Source organism: Myotis nattereri, assembly GCF_964212035.1.
Source record: "Myotis nattereri genome assembly, chromosome: X".
In the NCBI taxonomy this organism is placed as follows: Eukaryota; Metazoa; Chordata; class Mammalia; order Chiroptera; family Vespertilionidae; genus Myotis; species Myotis nattereri.
This window is the reverse complement of record NC_138078.1, coordinates 139065326-139083484: the sequence shown is the minus strand read 5'-3', so window position 1 is coordinate 139083484 and position 18159 is coordinate 139065326. Positions and strand designations below refer to the sequence as shown.

Genomic DNA, 18159 nt, shown 5'->3' with positions numbered 1-18159 from the left:
AAGCTCCTGGAAGGCAAGCCAACAAGGTCTGCACTTTGCAAAAGCTTAGCTGATAGCTGGACTTAGAGGAGGGCTCCTGGGTTATTGAGCCTGAAACCTGGTAACAGATAGGCTTTGGAGAAAATTCAAGGCAACCTGGGGGTAATGTATTCAAGCGTGAAGACCTACATGGCTCTTCTAGCTCCTGAGGTTAAGGCCAAGGTTGGAGAGGCAGTTAGGCCCTAGCCCTTATGGTTTTTCAGCAACAGCTGGCTCAGGGCTGTTTTCCCCATCAGAAAGGTAATCGTCCTCATTGTTCTGCTTCATCTTGGTTTCCAGAACCGTGATGCGCTGCTTAAGCTTTTGCTGGGCCCCTGTGTACTCAGCCAGCAGGCGGCCAAAGCGAGTGTATAAGGTCTCCATGTTGGTCTCCAGCTGTTCTAGTTTCTCCTGCACATTCACCTCCATGTTGGCTGCCACCTCATTCTCATCCAGCAGCCCCTCCTTCATCAAGATCTCTCGGCCCCTCTCCTCCAAGACCTTCTTGGCATCAGGGTACTCAGTCACTGCTTCCATAAGATCGTCTTTAGACAAGCAGAAGAGATCCGAGTATCCCAGGCTGCGGATATTGGCTGTGCGTCGATTGCCCATTTTGCTACCCTTAATGTTAAGGATACTGATCTCCCCAAAGCAACTCCCAGCAGAAAGCAGGGCATACTGTGTGACACCATCATCAGCCACCACTGCCAACTTGCCCTCCTTGATTATGTACATCTCTTTGCCAATATCCCCCTTGCGGCAAATGTAATCCCCAGGGCTGAAGACCTGAGGACGAAGTTTCAATACCAGCTCCACCAGCAGGCCAGCCTCACAATCCTGGAAGATGCGTACTTTTTTGAGTGTGGACAGGTGGACATTGATGGCTATCTCAGCCCTCAGCTTGGCTGGCAGGTTTTTGAGAACTTCCCGCTCATCCACAGTCTTCTTATTGGTCCACAGGTAGTCAAACCACTTAATGACCTTGGCTTCCATCTCCTTGCTGACTTTGCGAAACTGCATGTAATGTTTGACTGCATCAATCTTGGCCTGGAACTCAGCCCGGGTGGCATTCATGTTGGAGATCATGGAGCCCACATTCCCAACGATTGTGGCAAAGATGAGGACGCCAATCAGGAAGTCAAATATGACAAATAGGTACTCCTCATCCTTTACTGGGGGTGGTGTTTCCCCAATGGTGGTGAGGGTCAGCGTAGACCAGTAAAGGCAGTAGATGTATTCCCTAGCCAGGTAGCCATACTCAGGGTCAGTGATGTTGGGATAAACCCAGGTATCAACCCCAAAGCCAATGGACTTGGAGATGGCATAGTAGATGCAGGCATTCCAGTGAATGATAACCAAGATGTAGAGAACTAGGTTGCTGATGCGGAAGATGTTGGGGTAACTGGTGCGTGTCTCAGTGCGGTCAAAGAATTCAAACATGCGGGCAAAGTGTAGCAGGCGGTTAAAGCGCAGCGCAGGGTTGTGGATGCCCACAGCAAAATAGACCAGGTCCGTGGGAATGATAGAAGCCATATCTAGCTTGAACTGTAGAGTGTGGATATAGTTGTCCCGCAACTTCTTGGTATCTTTGACGAGCAGCCCCTGCTCTAGGAAACCTAGTAGAGATGCAAGCCAACATATCACCTCTGCTTTCAGCCCTCTCCATCCTGATAGGCTAACACACTACAAGGGACAAACTATTCACTCAACTCTCCTTCCCAAGGAGGGGTATAGGAAACTCATGTAGAAGGAATGGCCAGAAAGATCCCAAGAGAGCATCCCCTAGTCTGTAGCTCACTAGGCATGTGAGGACCATGAGATTCAAAAAGGGGCAGGCACCAGCCCAAGTCCCAGCCAAGCAGTTGAGTCTAAACTTGTGTTGAGAGGGCTTCTTGAAATTTTGGACTCAGGCCTTTGGACATATGGGTCATGCTCCTGCTTGTGCATTTCAGTTGCTCACTTACCTGTGCGCAATCGGATGAAGAGGTCTGCAATATAGACCACATCTGAGTAGTAGTCCAGCACCAGCCACACTAGATAGTAGTCTTTCTGTAGGTCACTGAAGCAGGCTCTATAAGAAAACAGGGCTGGGATTTTCCCCTCAATTCCAAGCCGAGCTCCCCTAGAGGCCCCAAACTGAGTGCCCATTGTGTGCAAGGCGTGGGATGGCTACCAGGGGAACTAATGAGTCACAGTCAGCCTGTTGCTTAGCCAAATCCTTGCTGAATGAATGACTGGGGTGGGGGATGGGGAACGGAAAATGTTATCAGGGAATGCTAATTAGAGATTGGCTTTGTAACCAAGACTGCAAGAAGAATCTCCATAGGTTGAAAATGGAGAGAGGAAATTTTCTCTTGAGGAAATAGCATGTTGTGATCCTAAAATAATGAATGCTTGGGGTGGGTATTCCAGAAGATGGAGCTAGAGAGAAGGCCAGGTCCAGAGGTCCTTGAAGGCCATACTGAGGGCTTAAACTTCAACCTGTGAGCAATAGGGGGCCATGAAGGTTTGTGAGGAGGGAGTGACATAATCAAATCCCAGTTTCTACCAACCACACTAGTTGCAAGTGTGGAGAATGAGTTGAAGGGGTCAAGAGTGCCTGCAAAGAATGGGTGTAAGGCTGTTGTAGTTGTGCCAGGGAGAGAGGAGCCTCTTGCTCCTAGCCTCACCTAGGACAGTATTGGTGGGGATGGAGAAGTAGAAACAGATTACAGACACCAGGAAAAGGTATAAAAGGATAAACATAAAACTTTTGTAGCATATTAATTGAGAGGGGTGGGCTTTAATAGGGCAGTAGGAAGCCAAGGGTAAGCTCTGTGTCCACAGTTGGGACTGGTATGCTCTCAACTCCTAGACCTGAGGATTGGGCTGCTTTGTCCACCACTTCCCAGACCCTCCCTATTTACCTGGCCACAAGCAGGCACCAGTTGTAGAGAACAGGCATGGCAACGACAAACAGCCAGCGGTAGTACCAGTCCCCAGCTGGGTCTAAAACAAATAGTTCACATTTCTTCCTAAGGAGACAAAAAGAGGCCAGGCTTGGGACTCAGGCGCTCAGTGTGGCAACATCCCCACTCCCAGAGGCCAGGGGTTCCTAAAAAGCAATGCCGAAGGGGATGTGCAGGGTGAAGGGTAGGTGGACTTAGGGCCCTGTTTTTCAGAGAGCCACAGCCTGGTACTGGATATCTGAGCAGAGGTCAGATGGGCAAAGGACATTCCTTTTCCTATTTTAATCCCCCATTGGCTCCCATGCCCTCTGGAGTCCCCTTGCCTGGAGGGAATGACAAGGGGCAATGCTTTTATTGGGGTGGGCCTCAAAGCCTGGGGAGGGACTTCCACAGGATTGTAATGAGGGCTCAGGACCTGTTCGTACAACCCTCCGGGGAAGAGAGAGGAACTCCAAGCAAGTGAGTGCCAAGTGCTTTTTGCCCACCCCACCCTCTCTCTTTACTGCCTGGCCTCCAGCCCCCAAATCACTTTCCCAGATGCTGCATCCTGCCTTGGCAAGAACTCTTATCCTACATTGGCCAGAGGTGGGGAATGTCGGCTTGGCCAGACATCTGCAGTCGCCTACTCATTCCTTCAAGAACATACCCTCCAGCTATGCCTTCTCTATTCTCCCCACCCCCTCTTGCTCAATTGTTCCTAGGCCTTCCCTGCCAGTGAGCCTCCAGCATGGCCTCTTCAAAGGCCCACCTCTGCTCTCACATTGGCACTGGTATGGGCAAACTCTCAACAGCACTCTGTAACTGCACCCTACTCTATGTTTACTTGCTGCTGGAATAGAGGCTGCAATTGAGCCCTCCTTCTGCCCACATTCAGGTGTCCTTGATACTTGCTTCACGAGCAAAGAGAGGACATCTGGCAAGGGGCAGCTTAGGTGAAAAAGCCACTACAGGCTCCTATAGCAAGTGGGTCACTGACTGTTGTAAAAGCTATTAGCTGGGACAATGGAAATATTCTATAGTTAAAACTGTAACAGGTCTCCTCTGCCTACCCCATTCCCTGCTATGGCAGGGCTTGGTGTAGAACCCAGTCTGCTCATGGTGACATAAGAAACCCCACTGAGCCCTCCAATTGCATGTTTGGGAGCCCTTCCAGTCCCACAGGTTGGACAGGTATACTTGGTGCCCTTGCCCTCGCCGTCCTTGTCGCCTTTGCCATCCCCTTGCTGAGTTGTCACGGTCTGGAGCTCAGGACCACGGAAACGCTCAAGGAATGAGTCAGGTCTAGGTTCCTCCTCCCGGAAATTCTTGTTGGCCCACTCTCTAATGACCCCCACCAGGCGGACGATCCTAGAGATGAGAGAGGAATCATAAGTCAGAGAGAACTGTGTGTTCAGAACCTGTACCCAGGAGCTCAGTGTCTGATGAGGGAGATGGGAAATGGGCCAGGTCTTTATTTCCCAGGTCATTATTTGCCAAGAACTGGGATCAAGGCCAGTGCTGAGGACGGGAAGCTGGGACTCAGGCATGACTTGAAATGCAGCCTTAGGGGAAAGGGAAGACTTCCTGTAGGAGGTTCCATCTCAGTTAATTGTGAAGAACAAATAAGAGGTCTCCAAGACAAGATGGAGGTTGTGTTAAGAGAGGACAGGCCAGAAAGATGGTTATTCCAAGCTTTCCGATTTCCCTATGAAACCTACAGCTCTGGGCTTCAGATCTCAGGGCCCTCTATGTAGGCCCCTCTGTGGGAAGGATCTCTCCCTCTTGACACTGAGACAGGCAAATCTAAAGAGAAGCCTCCTCTGGCCACTCCAAGGTTGTTCAAAGGAGCGTCCTCAGGAAGAAAGAGTTGAGCTAGAATAACCCTGACAGTGTTTCCCAAATGTCTCTGTGGGAAGGCCCAGTGGGACTGAAAGGAGGAAAGCCATGGTATCCACTTTGACAGTGCCTGTGAGCAGGAGGGGATAGCAGCAGGGCCATGGTGGAACCCACCTGCGAAAACCACCCCTCCCTCTTTGGGGGGCATCCATCTCTGCCAGCCTCTGCAGTTCTGAGGAGGTGTCATCTTCAGCCGCAGACTCTGGCCTGCAGAGGAAGAAGCAGTTGACCAAAGGTTCTCTAAGCATACCTTGTCTCCTATCAGCACTGTCTTCTTTTATGACTTGCCTAGGCATCCCATGGTTCCTTAAGAGGATGTTCTTGAGTCAAAGATTGCTCTGCAACAATGAGGCAGAGCTTAAGGACGTAGCAGCCTCCAGGCCATCTCTGAAATGATGCAGACTCACCTGCTACTCTTCCTGTGGTCATCTTTGCCATTGGCCTTGATGGCAGTAGGTGCATGATGGTTGTGGTTATTGGCTGGGGAGCTCTTTATACCATTAGATTTTTCTGTCATCCTGCATGTACAACTGGGACCCTCACCTGTCAAGGAGAGGGCAAAGAGTAAGGTCACAGAGGACCCTGACACCCATATAAGTCAGGAGAGCTGAAGGGGAGAAATGAGAAGAGAACCAGGGCCCACTTGGCAAACACCAGCATATCTGAGTACTGATTTGCAGTGCAGGGCATGGGGACCCAGCATTGCCTAAGTGCCAGTCTCTAAGCACCAAGAAGATAATACTGCTCTCTCTATCCTGATAGGTCATTAAAAAGGAAACCGGTGTTAAATTGAAAAATGTGTTTCTTTTTCTTTTACTCCAGTGAAGCCTTTGACTGTGAACTATCAGATATAATACAAAACAAACAAACCAAAAACTGTGTAAGCCATCTTCTGGTGCCTTGATTTGCAGATGTGTGGCACATGTTTAGGCTACTGAGCACCTCCAAAGAATCTCTGCCCCCAAACTCCTGTCCTGTGAGAGGAGATGTATCTCCTTGGCCCACAGAAGCTGCCATCCAACCCCAAGCTTTCTGGTTCTCCTATCCCAAGATCATCCCAGAGTTCATGCTCCTCAGGTAGGAGTCTCATCTCTCATTGACTTTTTCAACCAGAGTTCTTTTTTTTTTTATTCAAATCACATTTGCTCCAGCACCTTCAAATAATGTCGCTCAAGCTGAGGAACAGAGAGGAGCCCCATGGGTGGGGAAGGGAGTGAGGAGGAGAGAAGGGAGAGCTCCTATAGGCTCCACAGGCAGTGGTCCAAGTCAGGACTCTCTCTTTAGGGCTATGGGAAGTCTTGGAAGGACTAATCAGGAACATGACAAGGATAGCATTATATTCTAGTAAGATCCTTGTGGCTGCTAGATGGAGACTGGATTATAGGGGGAACAAGAGCAGAAACGAGGTGGTAGGTAAAAGTCTAGAGAAGATGGTACCACTGAAGTCTGAGACAGGGCAGAGTGGAGAAATATTTAGGAAGGATAAAGAACCGGACTCAGAAAAGGATTGGGTGTGGGAAACAAGGGAGAGCAAGTAGATGGGATCATGCAGGAAGAGAATACAGAGTGAAGGTCCAGGACAGAGCCCTGGACAGCACCAATATTTAAAAATTGAGAAAAGTAGGAGATGTCCACAAATTAGACTAAGAAGGAGCAACTCAAGAGGAGAAAATCCAGAAGAGAGACAGGAGATTGTGTTCCACAGTGTCTGCCATAGAGTCAGGGAGGCTGGGGCAAAATAGACTCCTAGCAACTCTTCTCTGCTGAGGCTGATTGGTATGCCCCACCAGATTTGGCCAGCACACCTGCCAAATTGCCTGTGGCCCCTATGCTTAAGCAACCCCGCCCCTGTCTCCCCTCCCCCTCCCGCCCCCCCCCCCCCCCCCCCCCCCGCTTGTTCCAACTTCTGGAGCTGTCACCATGGTGATAGCAGGCATGTCAGCCTCTGTGGTGAGTGGAAATAACAAACAACTTCAGAGATGCTCTGGCGCTCTCTGTGGGACTATAGCACTGGGATGCTAATAAGGGCACCTGAGGCAGAGGAACCTGTTTGGACCCTAGAGGCAGGAGACCATGGAGACAGAAACTTCCAAGCAACACAAACAAAGCTTGGGCCACTTATATTGATCAGGGTTTCAGAGCTGGCCTCTGGAATCTTGAAGGTTAAGAGGTGTTATATCACATTGAATGAAGGGCAGTGGTAGAGGAATATCAGTGAAAGGCAAGTCCATTGCAGGGATGGAGGGGACACTGATGTAGGGAGGCTGGATCTGGGCTAGAGTGTGAACTGTGCTTGCAAAAATAAGGCAAAGGAGACCAAGGATGGCCCAGGGAGGCTGCAAACACCAGGCAGAAAACGTGGGACAGCCTCTCGCTGATAGGACAGGACAGGCCCTGCCTGCCAGCATTTGGCTTCCTCCCCTCCCTACTGATAACCCGCAATAGCAGTGACTCTGAGCCCACAAGAGGGTAGCTAAGGTGCCATGACTCCATTTATGCCTTCTCTAAGGTTCTGGCACGAAGAGAGATTCCTCTCCCATGATCCCAGATCCTTCTCTGCCAGGAACAAGCCCTTCCCTGAGTCTGACTGCCAGAGGCAGCTACTTTGCCACACACACTCTCCTGCATCAGAACTGCTCCCTCAGATCACTTGCCAGGAAACAGGCCAGCGGTTCTCATACTCTCTCCAAGAAACCAAATTTAGTCCCAAGTCTTCAGTTACAATCATATTCCAAATGAGGGGTCTCTCCCAAGCTGCCCACCCATATCTATAGCTGATGCTCTTTTTTGGCACCTCAAACCCAACATAGCTAAAACTGAACTTGACACCCTTCACTACAAATTGGTTTCTCTTCCAATTTACCCACCTCCTAGAAGGGCCTGCCCTCTGCTCAGTACCCCGAGCCAGAAAACTGGATGTCAACCATACTTCTTGTTTTCCTCAATCATCACATCCAAGTAGCCTCTGTTCTCAGTCGATTGTCCCCCAAAGTGTCAAACATCTGTCCAACTACTGCCTTCTGTACACAAGGCCCTGTTTTGGTCTTGAGCATTCACTGTCACTCCATGTCTGCTGCAGCCGACTCTGACTGACCTAGCATTCACTGGGGTCTGCACTAGAGGGGAGACATGGACACAATTAGGGTTTTCTGGGAGTTAAAGCTCTCAGAGGAAGATGAGCCACCACCCCCCATAGCATAAGAGCAGAGGAGGTTGAGGGGAGAGTTCTGAGGAGCTGCAAAGATGACAGATGGCTTGAAGAACTGAACAAGTAAAGGAGACTGAGGAGGACAGGGCTCAGGGAAGAGAGAGTCTCAGAAAGAGAAATCTACAGGGCCAGCACCCCACCCCCATGTCAGGAAGAGCAAGGCTGCCTATAGAGATGAGATCTGGGGGGGGGGGTCCTACATCCACCAACAGAGGCCTCACTGGTGCCCTTATCCAGAGCAGCCTTAAGAGTGATGGGAAAAGAAAAAATATTTTTCAGAATAAGTAGTAGGAGGTGAGGAAGAAGAGATAGAGAATGTATCTGATTCTTTCCAGAATGCTGAATGAGTGAGAAAAGGCAAAGATAAGGTGGGACCTGGAGCACATGAGGTTGCAAAAAGTTCTCTGTGTTTCTATTGTTTTTATCCTTTTTATGGAAACGAGATAACAAGGCAAGTATAAAGGTTTTGAGGAGGGATTCAATAGAAAATGAACATTTTTGTGCTTTTGACCAATTCCAGTTAAGACTGGAGCTCATGAAAGATGGATATAATGGGTGGGTTTGTATATGAGAGTTGGGGAGAGGAGACTTATCAAGCACACAGGGGAAAGGGCCACTGAAGAACAGGCTAAGAGGGGGGGGGAAGTGATAGAAGAAGATTTTAGATAGAGGTGGAGTCAGTGAGAGACAGTTGAAGAGGCTCACTCATATAAAACCTCAACATTCTCAGTTAAATGGGAGAGGCATCAGGCAGCAATAGATGCAGACTTTGGAGGAAGCCAGAAGGTTTATAATAGCTTCTGTGGGGTTGCATAGGGGAAACCAAACAAGTGTGAGGATAGGACTGGAATGGGCGAGGAAGACATCAGACCATGTAGTTCACAGGGAGAAGAGAGGTGGGCAGAGGTTCTAGATGGAAAGTGGAATCCTCAAGAAAGGAGACTTTTAAACCAACAGTAAGGAAGAGTGCTTCTGTAAATAGCCCATCATCAATCATGGTATACTTCTGGGCATCTTTAATCCTCATCCACAAATTAAACATCTAGTCCAAGACTTTTATGGACAATCCAGCCTAATTCAAGAAGTGTCTTGGACCTTGGTTGAGAGCATTCTAGGACAATTCCTTCATAGATGGTAAGGCCAGGAACAAAAGGGATAAGTTAGTCATATACCCAAGAATAGAAGAGCTACTAACTTCCAGTTTGCAACTCTTTTGAAAGTTCACTGTTGCCCAATGCTCTTTTTTTCACTCAAGCAGTCCATACATATTCCCAAGGCATCTGTTGTGCACAAAGTCAGTGCTAAGTGCTGAGGTTAGGGAGATGAATCTGGCAGTCTCTGACCCCAGTGTTGCTCCCAGAATAAAAGAGAAAACAGCCAGGAACACAATTCATCCTCAAAGTCACTTGTTTTTTCAGTAGCGTTTGACAGTTTATCCACTTTCTCCTTGAAATAATGGGTTCCCTCTCCTGGTTTTCCTCCTCTCTCATTGGCCACTTCTCCATAGTGTCCTCTGAAGAAGCCCCCTGCTCTTTCCAAACTGTAAAGTTTGGAGTGTCTTAAACTCAGTCTTTGGATGGAATCCTTATCTTTTATGTCTTCATTTCCTCATCCAGTCTTGTATGCTGATGACTTGCAAATTTATAACACTAGCTCAGTCTCTCCCCTGAACTCCAATTTGCCTTCCTGACATTACCACTAGGATGCTGAATAGGTACCTCAGGTTGAATATGTCTAAAATTGGGCTCTTAATCTTCCCCTCCAAACCTTATCCTCCCATATTCACCTGCATCTTAACAAAGGCAATGTCATTCTCCCATTTATTTGAGTCAAAAATCTCAAAGCCATCCTTGACTCCTCTTTCTTTCATATCCTCACTCTCTACCTATGCAAATTATGTGAACTTCACCTTCAATCACTGTATCCAATCACTTTTCACTATCTCTACCATTAATACCTTAGTTCAAAATACCACCTTTTCTCATTGCCTGGCACATGGTATATGCTCAATAAATAAGTTTTTCATATAGTCTATTACTCAGCTTAGGCCTCTACTACATCAATTAGCTGATTTTAAAGGAATATACAACACTTATGCATTTGGACAAGACAGAATAACAGGAACCAGATATGCTCTCCAGAATAAAATAGACAAACTTAGACAAAATATATGAAACAGCAATTTTCAAGACATTAGGCAGTAGGCAACAATGAGCAGTGATCCTTAAGAAACAGGAAGCAAATGAGGTGAACCCTACAATTGTTCCAGATTATTCTCTCACTAGAGGCCCAGTGCACAAAATTTGTTCATGGGTAGGGTTCTTAGGCCTGGCCGGTGATCAGGGCCAATCTGTGGGTGACCAGCAGGTTGGCAGGTGAGGCAATCAGTGGGCCCCTGCTGGCATCCGCCTTGGCTGGCCAGGGGCCTGTGGGCTGGGGATAGCTCCTGCATTGAGCATCTACTCCCTCGTGGTCAGGGTGCGTCATAGCAACTGGTCATTCCACCAGTTGTTCCGTCATTTGGTCAATTTGCATATTAGGCTTTTATTATATAGGATGAGAGTTTCCAGGGCATGGCACAGAGAGAGGAAACTCAGGTGGAGCCTGACAGATTCCATAGGTTGAGAAGACAGAGAAGAGAACCCAAGGACACCAAGGCAGCTAGAGTTTGCAAAACAGAGTACTGGAAAAGAGAGCTGCAGAGAATCGTCTCAAGTATTCAACACACTCTATGAGGAAGCTAGCCATGCCTGAGGAAAGAACCACACACACACCCAAACTAGAGCATATAGTCCCTATCCCTAATCCAAGGCTTGAAATAGCCTCTGATGCTACCAACTGGACTGGAAAACCTAATGATTCACAGGGTATTAGGGAGTGAATCAGAAGTGTCTTGAGATTGAAAAGATTGACTGGTTGCCTCCTGTATGCACCCTGACCTGGATCGAACCCAAAACCTGGGTATGTGCCTTTACAGCGAATCAAATCTGCCACCTTTTTGTGTACAGGACGCCACTCCAATAAGCTGAGCCACACCAGCCAGGGCTGTGTTTATTTTTGGCTTTTTAAAAAATCATTATTTATTTGTATTTTTTTAAAAATGATTTTAGAAATAAAAAAAATATCCAGAATCCAACAAGGGAAAACTCAGTGTGTGGCATCCACTCAAAAACTTACATTCCTATTATTTGATCTAGAAATTGCAGGTATATACATAGTTTGTCCGTAATAAAGAGGAAACAATCTATCATTCAAAATAAACCCAGAACTGAGACAAATATAAAATTGCCAGACAAGGGTATTAAAACACTTAATATAACTGCATTCTATATACTCAAAAAGTTAAGCAAAATTATAGAATATTAAAAAGGATTATAGGATATATAAAAAGACCCAAATGAATTTTCTAAAGATGAAAACTACATATTTTAAGATGAAAAATACATTAGATGGGATTCATTACAAATTGGATATTGTAGAAGAGGAGATTAATGAACTTTAAAACAATACAATAAGCCCTAGCTGGTTTGGCTCAGTGAATAGAGCATTGGACTGCAGACTGGAAGGTCCGGGTTCGATTTCAGTCAAGGTCACGTGCTCAGGTTGCAATCTCGATCCCCAGGGGGCATGTAGGAGGCAGTTGATCCATGATACTCTCTCATTGATGTTTCTCTCTCTCTCTCCCTCTCCCTTCCTCTATGAAATCAATAAATAATATATATTAAAACAAATAAAACAACACAATAAAACTACCCAAAACGAAGCACAGAGAGAAAATCAAATCAGAAAAAGAAAGAGCAAACATCAGCAAATTGTGGCACAACTTCAAGTGGTTTAATATAAGTGTAGTTGAAATTCCAAAGGAGGGAGGGGCAGAAAAAATATATTTGAAGAAATATCATCCAATGCCCCAGCCCAGTGTCTCAGTTGGTTGGAGTGTCTTCTCATACACCAAAAAGTTTGTGGGTTTAATGCCCAGTCATGGCATATACCAAGGTTGCAGGTTTGATCCCAGGTTGATCTAGGTACATACAGGAGAAACTGATGGATGTTTCTCTCTCTCCCTTCTCTCTCTAAAATCAATAAACATATCCTTGGGTGAGGATTAAAAAAAAAAGAATAAAAGAAATAATGACTAAAATTTGCCCAAGTTTTATAAAACTACTAGAGGCCCAGTGCACGGAATTCATGCACTTGGGGGGGGGAGTTCCCTCAGTCTGGCCTGTGCCCTCTCACAGTCTGGCAGTCAGACATCCTTAGTGCTGCCACGGAGGCGGGAGAGGCTCCTGCCAGTGCCACTATGCCCACCAGCTGTGAGCCCAGCTTCTGGCTGAGTGGCGCTCTCCCTGTGGGAGAGCACTGACCAGCGAGGGCAGCTTCTGCACTGAGCATCTGCCCCCTGGTGGCCAGTGCATATTATAGAGACTGGTCAGTTGGTCTAATGTCTGCCCCCTGGTGGTCAGTGCACATCATAGAGAGCAGCTGAGCAGCCTTAGCATATCATTAGCATATTATGCTTTGATTGGTTGAACAGTCGACCGGACAACCAGACACTTAGCATATTAGACTTTTATTATATAGGATAAACCCACAGGTATAAGAAGGTTAATAATACCCAAGCACAACAAACATGAAGAAAACTATACCAAGGTATATTATAATCAAATTGCACAAATTCATTGATAACAGGAAAATCTTGAAAGTAGTCAGAGAAATAAAACACATTATGTACAGTCATAAAAGTAAGGATGGCATCCAATGTCCAGTAACAAAGATGAGGATCACAGCAGCGCCTGTCTTCTGAGCTTCAGGCTTTCCTTACAACTTCCAACTGGACATTATACTTCAGCTACCCTTGGACAGGAACGACTCACCTTCCCCCAGTTACACTGAATTAATCACCATTGACCCTTAAATAGACATTTATGGGAGACTGAGGCTTCAAGCCTTTGACTTCTGGCCTTCAGGGTAGCTTGTCACTCACACTTCTCCCTAAAGAGCATGTCCATATTCATTCTGCCTGTGCACAGTTCCCTCCAAAATTTCTCAAGGTCCTGGGGCAAAACCTCAGTCCAGACTATGCCACCCTTCTTGCCAGCACCCTCCTGTACTAGAGTGTGCATCGTCTGAGGGCAAGTATGAGTGTCTGCATTGATATATACTGCATCCTCACATAACACTGGGGCTGGCTCCTGGAAAGCACTCCATACATATTGGTGGAAGGAAGAATGAAAGAAAGGAGGGAGGGTGGGAAAAGGGGAGAAAGGGAGGGGGGGGGGAAGAATACATAAAGGTTAGACCTTAGTGTAGTTCTGAGGACCCTCAGAAGACAGAGCTACTAGTAGGAGAGACTAGCTCCAGTGGTCCTTCCCAGAAGGAACATGAAACCCTCCAGGTGGCCAGGTGGTCCAGCTTCTTTTATACTCTACCAGTGGTCGGCAAACTCATTAGTCAACAGAGCCAAATATCAACAGTACAACGATTGAAATTTCTTTTGAGAGCCAAATTTTTTAAACTTAAACTATATAGGTAGGTACATTGTTATTAACTTAATTAGGGTCCTCCTAAGGCTTAGGAAGAGCCACACTCAAGGGGCCAAAGAGCCGCATGTGGCTCGCGAGTCGCAGTTTGCCGACCATGGCTCTAGGCCATTCTGATCTCAGATTCAAGTTAATATCAAAGTTTTCCACTATGATTGGGAAAGGAACTCTCCCATAACTATCAGCCTAATGAGGCAGGCTCCCAGTCTCCCAGAAACTAGTTCTCCAGATATTCTATTCTGGTCATTGTAGTGGAAAAAGTCCTGGGTAGCAAAAAGAGAGTTAGGTCAGAACTTGACCAGGCTCAGCAGGCTCTTGGGGCTGACTTTTCAGTGTGGAGCTGAAGCTACAATGACACCCCTGTGCCAGAGGCCTGGGGATATAGTTGGAGGGGGCTCAACCATGGACAAGGAGAGTTTCAGGGGCTGGGGGTAGGCAGCCCCAATCTGGAGATAGAGTGCTTGGCGCTCATTAGGCAGGCAGTGGGTCCTTGATGCTGATTCACCTTTGTCTATAATCAGCCACCCTAAGACCAGGCTCCAGCCTAGCACCTTCATGAAATAGATGCTTGAGAACTATTTGTTGAGTAAATAAAATCTCCAGTGGGATACAAAGAAGACAAGGTTTTGCACAAGAAGTCTGGCAGGCCAGCATGGTTGGTCACTACTTTGACAAAGGGCTGGAGCCTCTAGGGTGGATGTCATTACATCAGAAACTTGCCATGACTGGGCCACTTTTGCCAAGGAAGGCTTCATTTCTTTACAAAGATGGAGCCAAAGCAGTATATCTAACATCAGCCATGCTCAGTTCATACCCTAGGGGAGGCTCCTCTTAGACTCTAGGACCTAGAGGTACAGGCAAGATCCCAGACTATGCTGTCTTAACTGAGAAACTCCTCCTGTGCTCCACATTCTCAGGTGCCCAGGGGTTATCTCTATTTCCTGGGGGCAGTCACTGGTACTCAAAATATCCCAAACTGACATGACCGTCTCACCCTAGCCCCAACCTCTATCTTCCCAATGCCTTATCTTGAAAAAAATACATCTCACCCCATGTGCTCAATCCTGAAACAGGAGTCATCATTGATACCCCCACCCAAGTCTCAAATCCCGTTGGCTCTTCTGCTGAAATCTCTTTCCAGTACCTTCTTCCTTGTCCATCCTGACTGCTGCCCTAGTCCTGGCCTCAACCCTTGTTGCAGTGTTCTCACTGTCTCTTAGCCTTAGATCCCCAGCCCCTTCCTCTTCTCTACCTTCCACACCACCAGGGTGAGTTCAGTAAGTCCACACCTGGATCTGTCTGTCACTCCTGCTTCAAATACCAATGGACAGATGCCCTCATCCTAGAAATAAACTTTCTCAAGGCAGGGACTTTTCTGTTTTCTTTAGTCATTAATTCACGGAGCCTACCCCACTGTCAAGCAGTACATATTTGGAAAGTGAATGAATGAATGAATATATTCTCTAAACTTGCTCTGCATTTTCCCAAATACATACCTTGTTTCTTGTCCACTGTCCCCCACTTTATTTGTATCACAGATTTATCATGTCCTGACACTTATTTATTTGCTTATTATCTGTCCCCCACATTATGATAACATTCATAAGCGCAGGGACCAGGTGTGACTTGTTCCCTGCTGAATCCCAAGACTAAGGATAGTGTCAGGTACTTGTTGAATGAATGGAAGTGTCATCTACATGATAAATTCTAAACTCTGCACTTGGGCATTCAATCTCTTCTAGATCTCCCTAGACTCATCTTGGCAGTCTCATCTCCTGTAGGACCACATCATGTTGGAGCCTGATGTGGTGTGGCCAGGGTTGGTCCTGGCAGTTCTGAGGCCACCAGAGTACCTGAGGGCCAATCAGGTACACATTCTGTCAGCTACAATTGGGGCTCGACCTGAAGTACATGTGCCCAATACAAGCACTAAGTGTCTCTCCCTCTGTAGAAGACAGCCACCACCCTGGAAGCCTCCATTTGACAAATGGTGCTAAGGCCTTTACCCATGCTCTTCCAACAGTAGGACCCAGACACTGGTAGGAGTTTCAGAAAACAGGCTACCCCAGCACTGGCTGCCTCTAATAGCCTCTGTCTGACATGGGTGGAGTTGACACTTGCTGGTCTGGGCTCAAGTGGAAATGTGCAGATCTTGGAGGGCAAGCTCAGCTGCATAGCCAGAATGGGGAGAATAGCCCTATCCCAGCCTTGCTGCCTGGGGCTAGAATCTTCAGGTGTCAGAAGCTGCAGATGCATTTGGACAAATGGCAGAGGGGGAAGGCTCCTGAAGCATAAGAGACCCATAGTGGGTGCTTTTCCTCAAGAGTCTTCAGGGTACAGCTCAAAGGGCTAAAAACAAAGACCACAATCCAAGCAGGCTTTCTAGGAGAAGCACACATAACCCTCCACCCATGCCTCCATTACTCTTCATGTGCAGAGAGCTATGGAACTCCAAGTGGCACACTCCCCATGCTCTGAGGCTGGGATGCCTGGAAATGCCCTGGGCAGGCAGGCAATGGAGTCTGGCACAAGTGTTGAGGCCCACAGGCTCTTCCCTCTCTCCCACCAAACCTTGCCTGGCCAGGCAGCCCCTCTGCTCCAAGCCTTCTCCAGTCACCCTCCCTGGCACCCTCCTATGGGAATACAACGGCTCAGATGCCTTGGGATTAGCCTAGGGTAACACCCAGTGCCTTCTTATTCCTAGAGGCCCCAGCATTTCATTTGGCTGCTTTGACAAACAACAAAGGTTCTCCACACACCTACCTTCCCTCAGCAACCTAGGAAGATCAGACACATAAGGACCATGTCAAGCCTGACTCCAAGATCTGCACATTTTCATGAGCTTCAGCCCCCATCCCATGGAAGCCATTGGCTTGTGGTCACAGGGAGGTATCAGCCTTGGTCAGTTGCTGTCTCAGCCCAATGCCAGCCCCTTTCCTCACCAATCAGACAGCTTCAGAGGCAGGATGTCCTTGGCCAGAGTCAGCATCCGTTGGTCTGTCTGTGAAGCCTCCAATCAGAGATGAGCCCCCGGGGACTCATTAGCACCTGAAGCCAGCAGAGACCACCTGGCACTCCTGTCCCTAGGCCAGTAGGTTCTTTGAACTCCCACAAAACTGGCAGCCTCCCAGTCAGAGAGCCGCCCCACCTTGCCCAATGCGGGCATGGGAGGCTGGCTGTAACCCGGAGGTGCTCCTGTCCACAGCTGAGGCAAGCTGAAGGCCCTGGCCCAGGGTGGCACCAGAGAAGCTGTCCTGCCTGCTGGCTAAATGGCTGGCCCTCTCACTGTGGGCCCTGCACACTCCAGGCTGTCAGCAGATGAGGGCTGGCTGCTGGGCTGCCCAGCTGTAGAAGCTGCTTGTCTGCCCAGACCCAGAAGCCAGCCCCTCCCACACTCCCTGAGGAGCCCTCTCTTACACAGAGCATGCATCACTCAGGGCTTTGCGTCTGGGGACTCAAAGCCACCAGCTCACTACCCTCACGCACCTGCCTTCCAGCCTTCATAACAGTCCTGGCCAGCCTACCTAGCCTGAGGGCAAGCCAGTGAGAAACCTGAGAGAGAAGAGGTACCTGGTGTGGGGCAGGGCTGAGGGAAAGTACATTTCTTCCCCTCCAGGGCACCCTGAACTTGGCCTCCAAGAGGGGCTGGCATTGAGGAAAGGAAAGTAAGCAAGATCCCTTGGATGGTGAGTCATTTGCTCCTTTTGAAGAAGCCAGGATCTTAGACTGCTCCCAAGTACAACACAGCCCCCATCTTCTCCCCCACCCACATGCCCACCTCATTCTGCCTGCCTCCCCCAGCTGCTGGGAAGCCAACCTGAGACAGAAAAGCTGGAATATTGAGTTTCAGCTTCTGCTGGGGCCTGCCCAGCAGGATAGCACAACCACAGGCTTATAGTTTTTCGCACCTGCACACACGGCTTGGGGGACTACTCTCTTTCAGAGGACTGTGTGAGGCAGCTTATGTGGGACCCTGTGCACAAAGCCCAGGGCACATACAGGTGCACATATCTGCATGTGGCAGCAAGAGTTTGCAAGGATGCACACCAAGTCAAACACAGGAGTTAGTTCTGGGGTGGCTTGACATTGGGGGGCAAGGGGCTTTGTTAGGTACACCTGTAATGTCTGCATTTTTCAAGAGGGCATTGTCAAGTAGGATTTGTGTAATCCAATATTACTTAAATGCAACATGCTGGCACAGAGTACATTCACCAGAGGAAGTAGTGGTCATAATTGACTGCTTTTTATGCAGAAGGCTTTTCTGCAGAGGGCATGCCCTAAAGGCCAGACTTGCATGACCAAGGCAAAGCCAGCCCTCCCTTCAGGAGGTAATCAGGCCAGAATTGCTCTCTGAGGACCCTGGTTGGAGGCATTCTGGCCATCCATTTGCTTCTCCTGGGTGCCATGGATGTGGAAGGCAATGGAAGCTAGCCCCTACCTTCAAACAGCTCCTGATCCAATCGGGGGACTGGCTATATACTCCTCTAACACCAAGCCTGGGCAACCCATGGAAATTTTCACAGAGGAGTAATAAACAACATGCTGCAGAAAAAAAAAACCCTCCCATACC

General features: G+C 48.0%; 1 protein-coding gene across 1 annotated transcript; it reads right to left on the bottom strand.

Moving 5' to 3' along the window:
• Positions 1 to 228: 228 nt before the first annotated feature.
• CNGA2 (cyclic nucleotide gated channel subunit alpha 2) lies at positions 229 to 5358 on the bottom strand (the record flags this gene model as incomplete). The annotated part of the gene is made up of 6 exons (XM_081081326.1): positions 229 to 1634; positions 1983 to 2089; positions 2925 to 3032; positions 4143 to 4313; positions 4956 to 5048; positions 5249 to 5358. The coding sequence occupies 6 exons, from the start codon at positions 5356 to 5358 to the stop codon at positions 229 to 231; spliced, it is 1995 nt and encodes a 664-aa protein (XP_080937452.1).
• Between the last annotated feature and the right edge of the window lie 12801 nt (positions 5359 to 18159).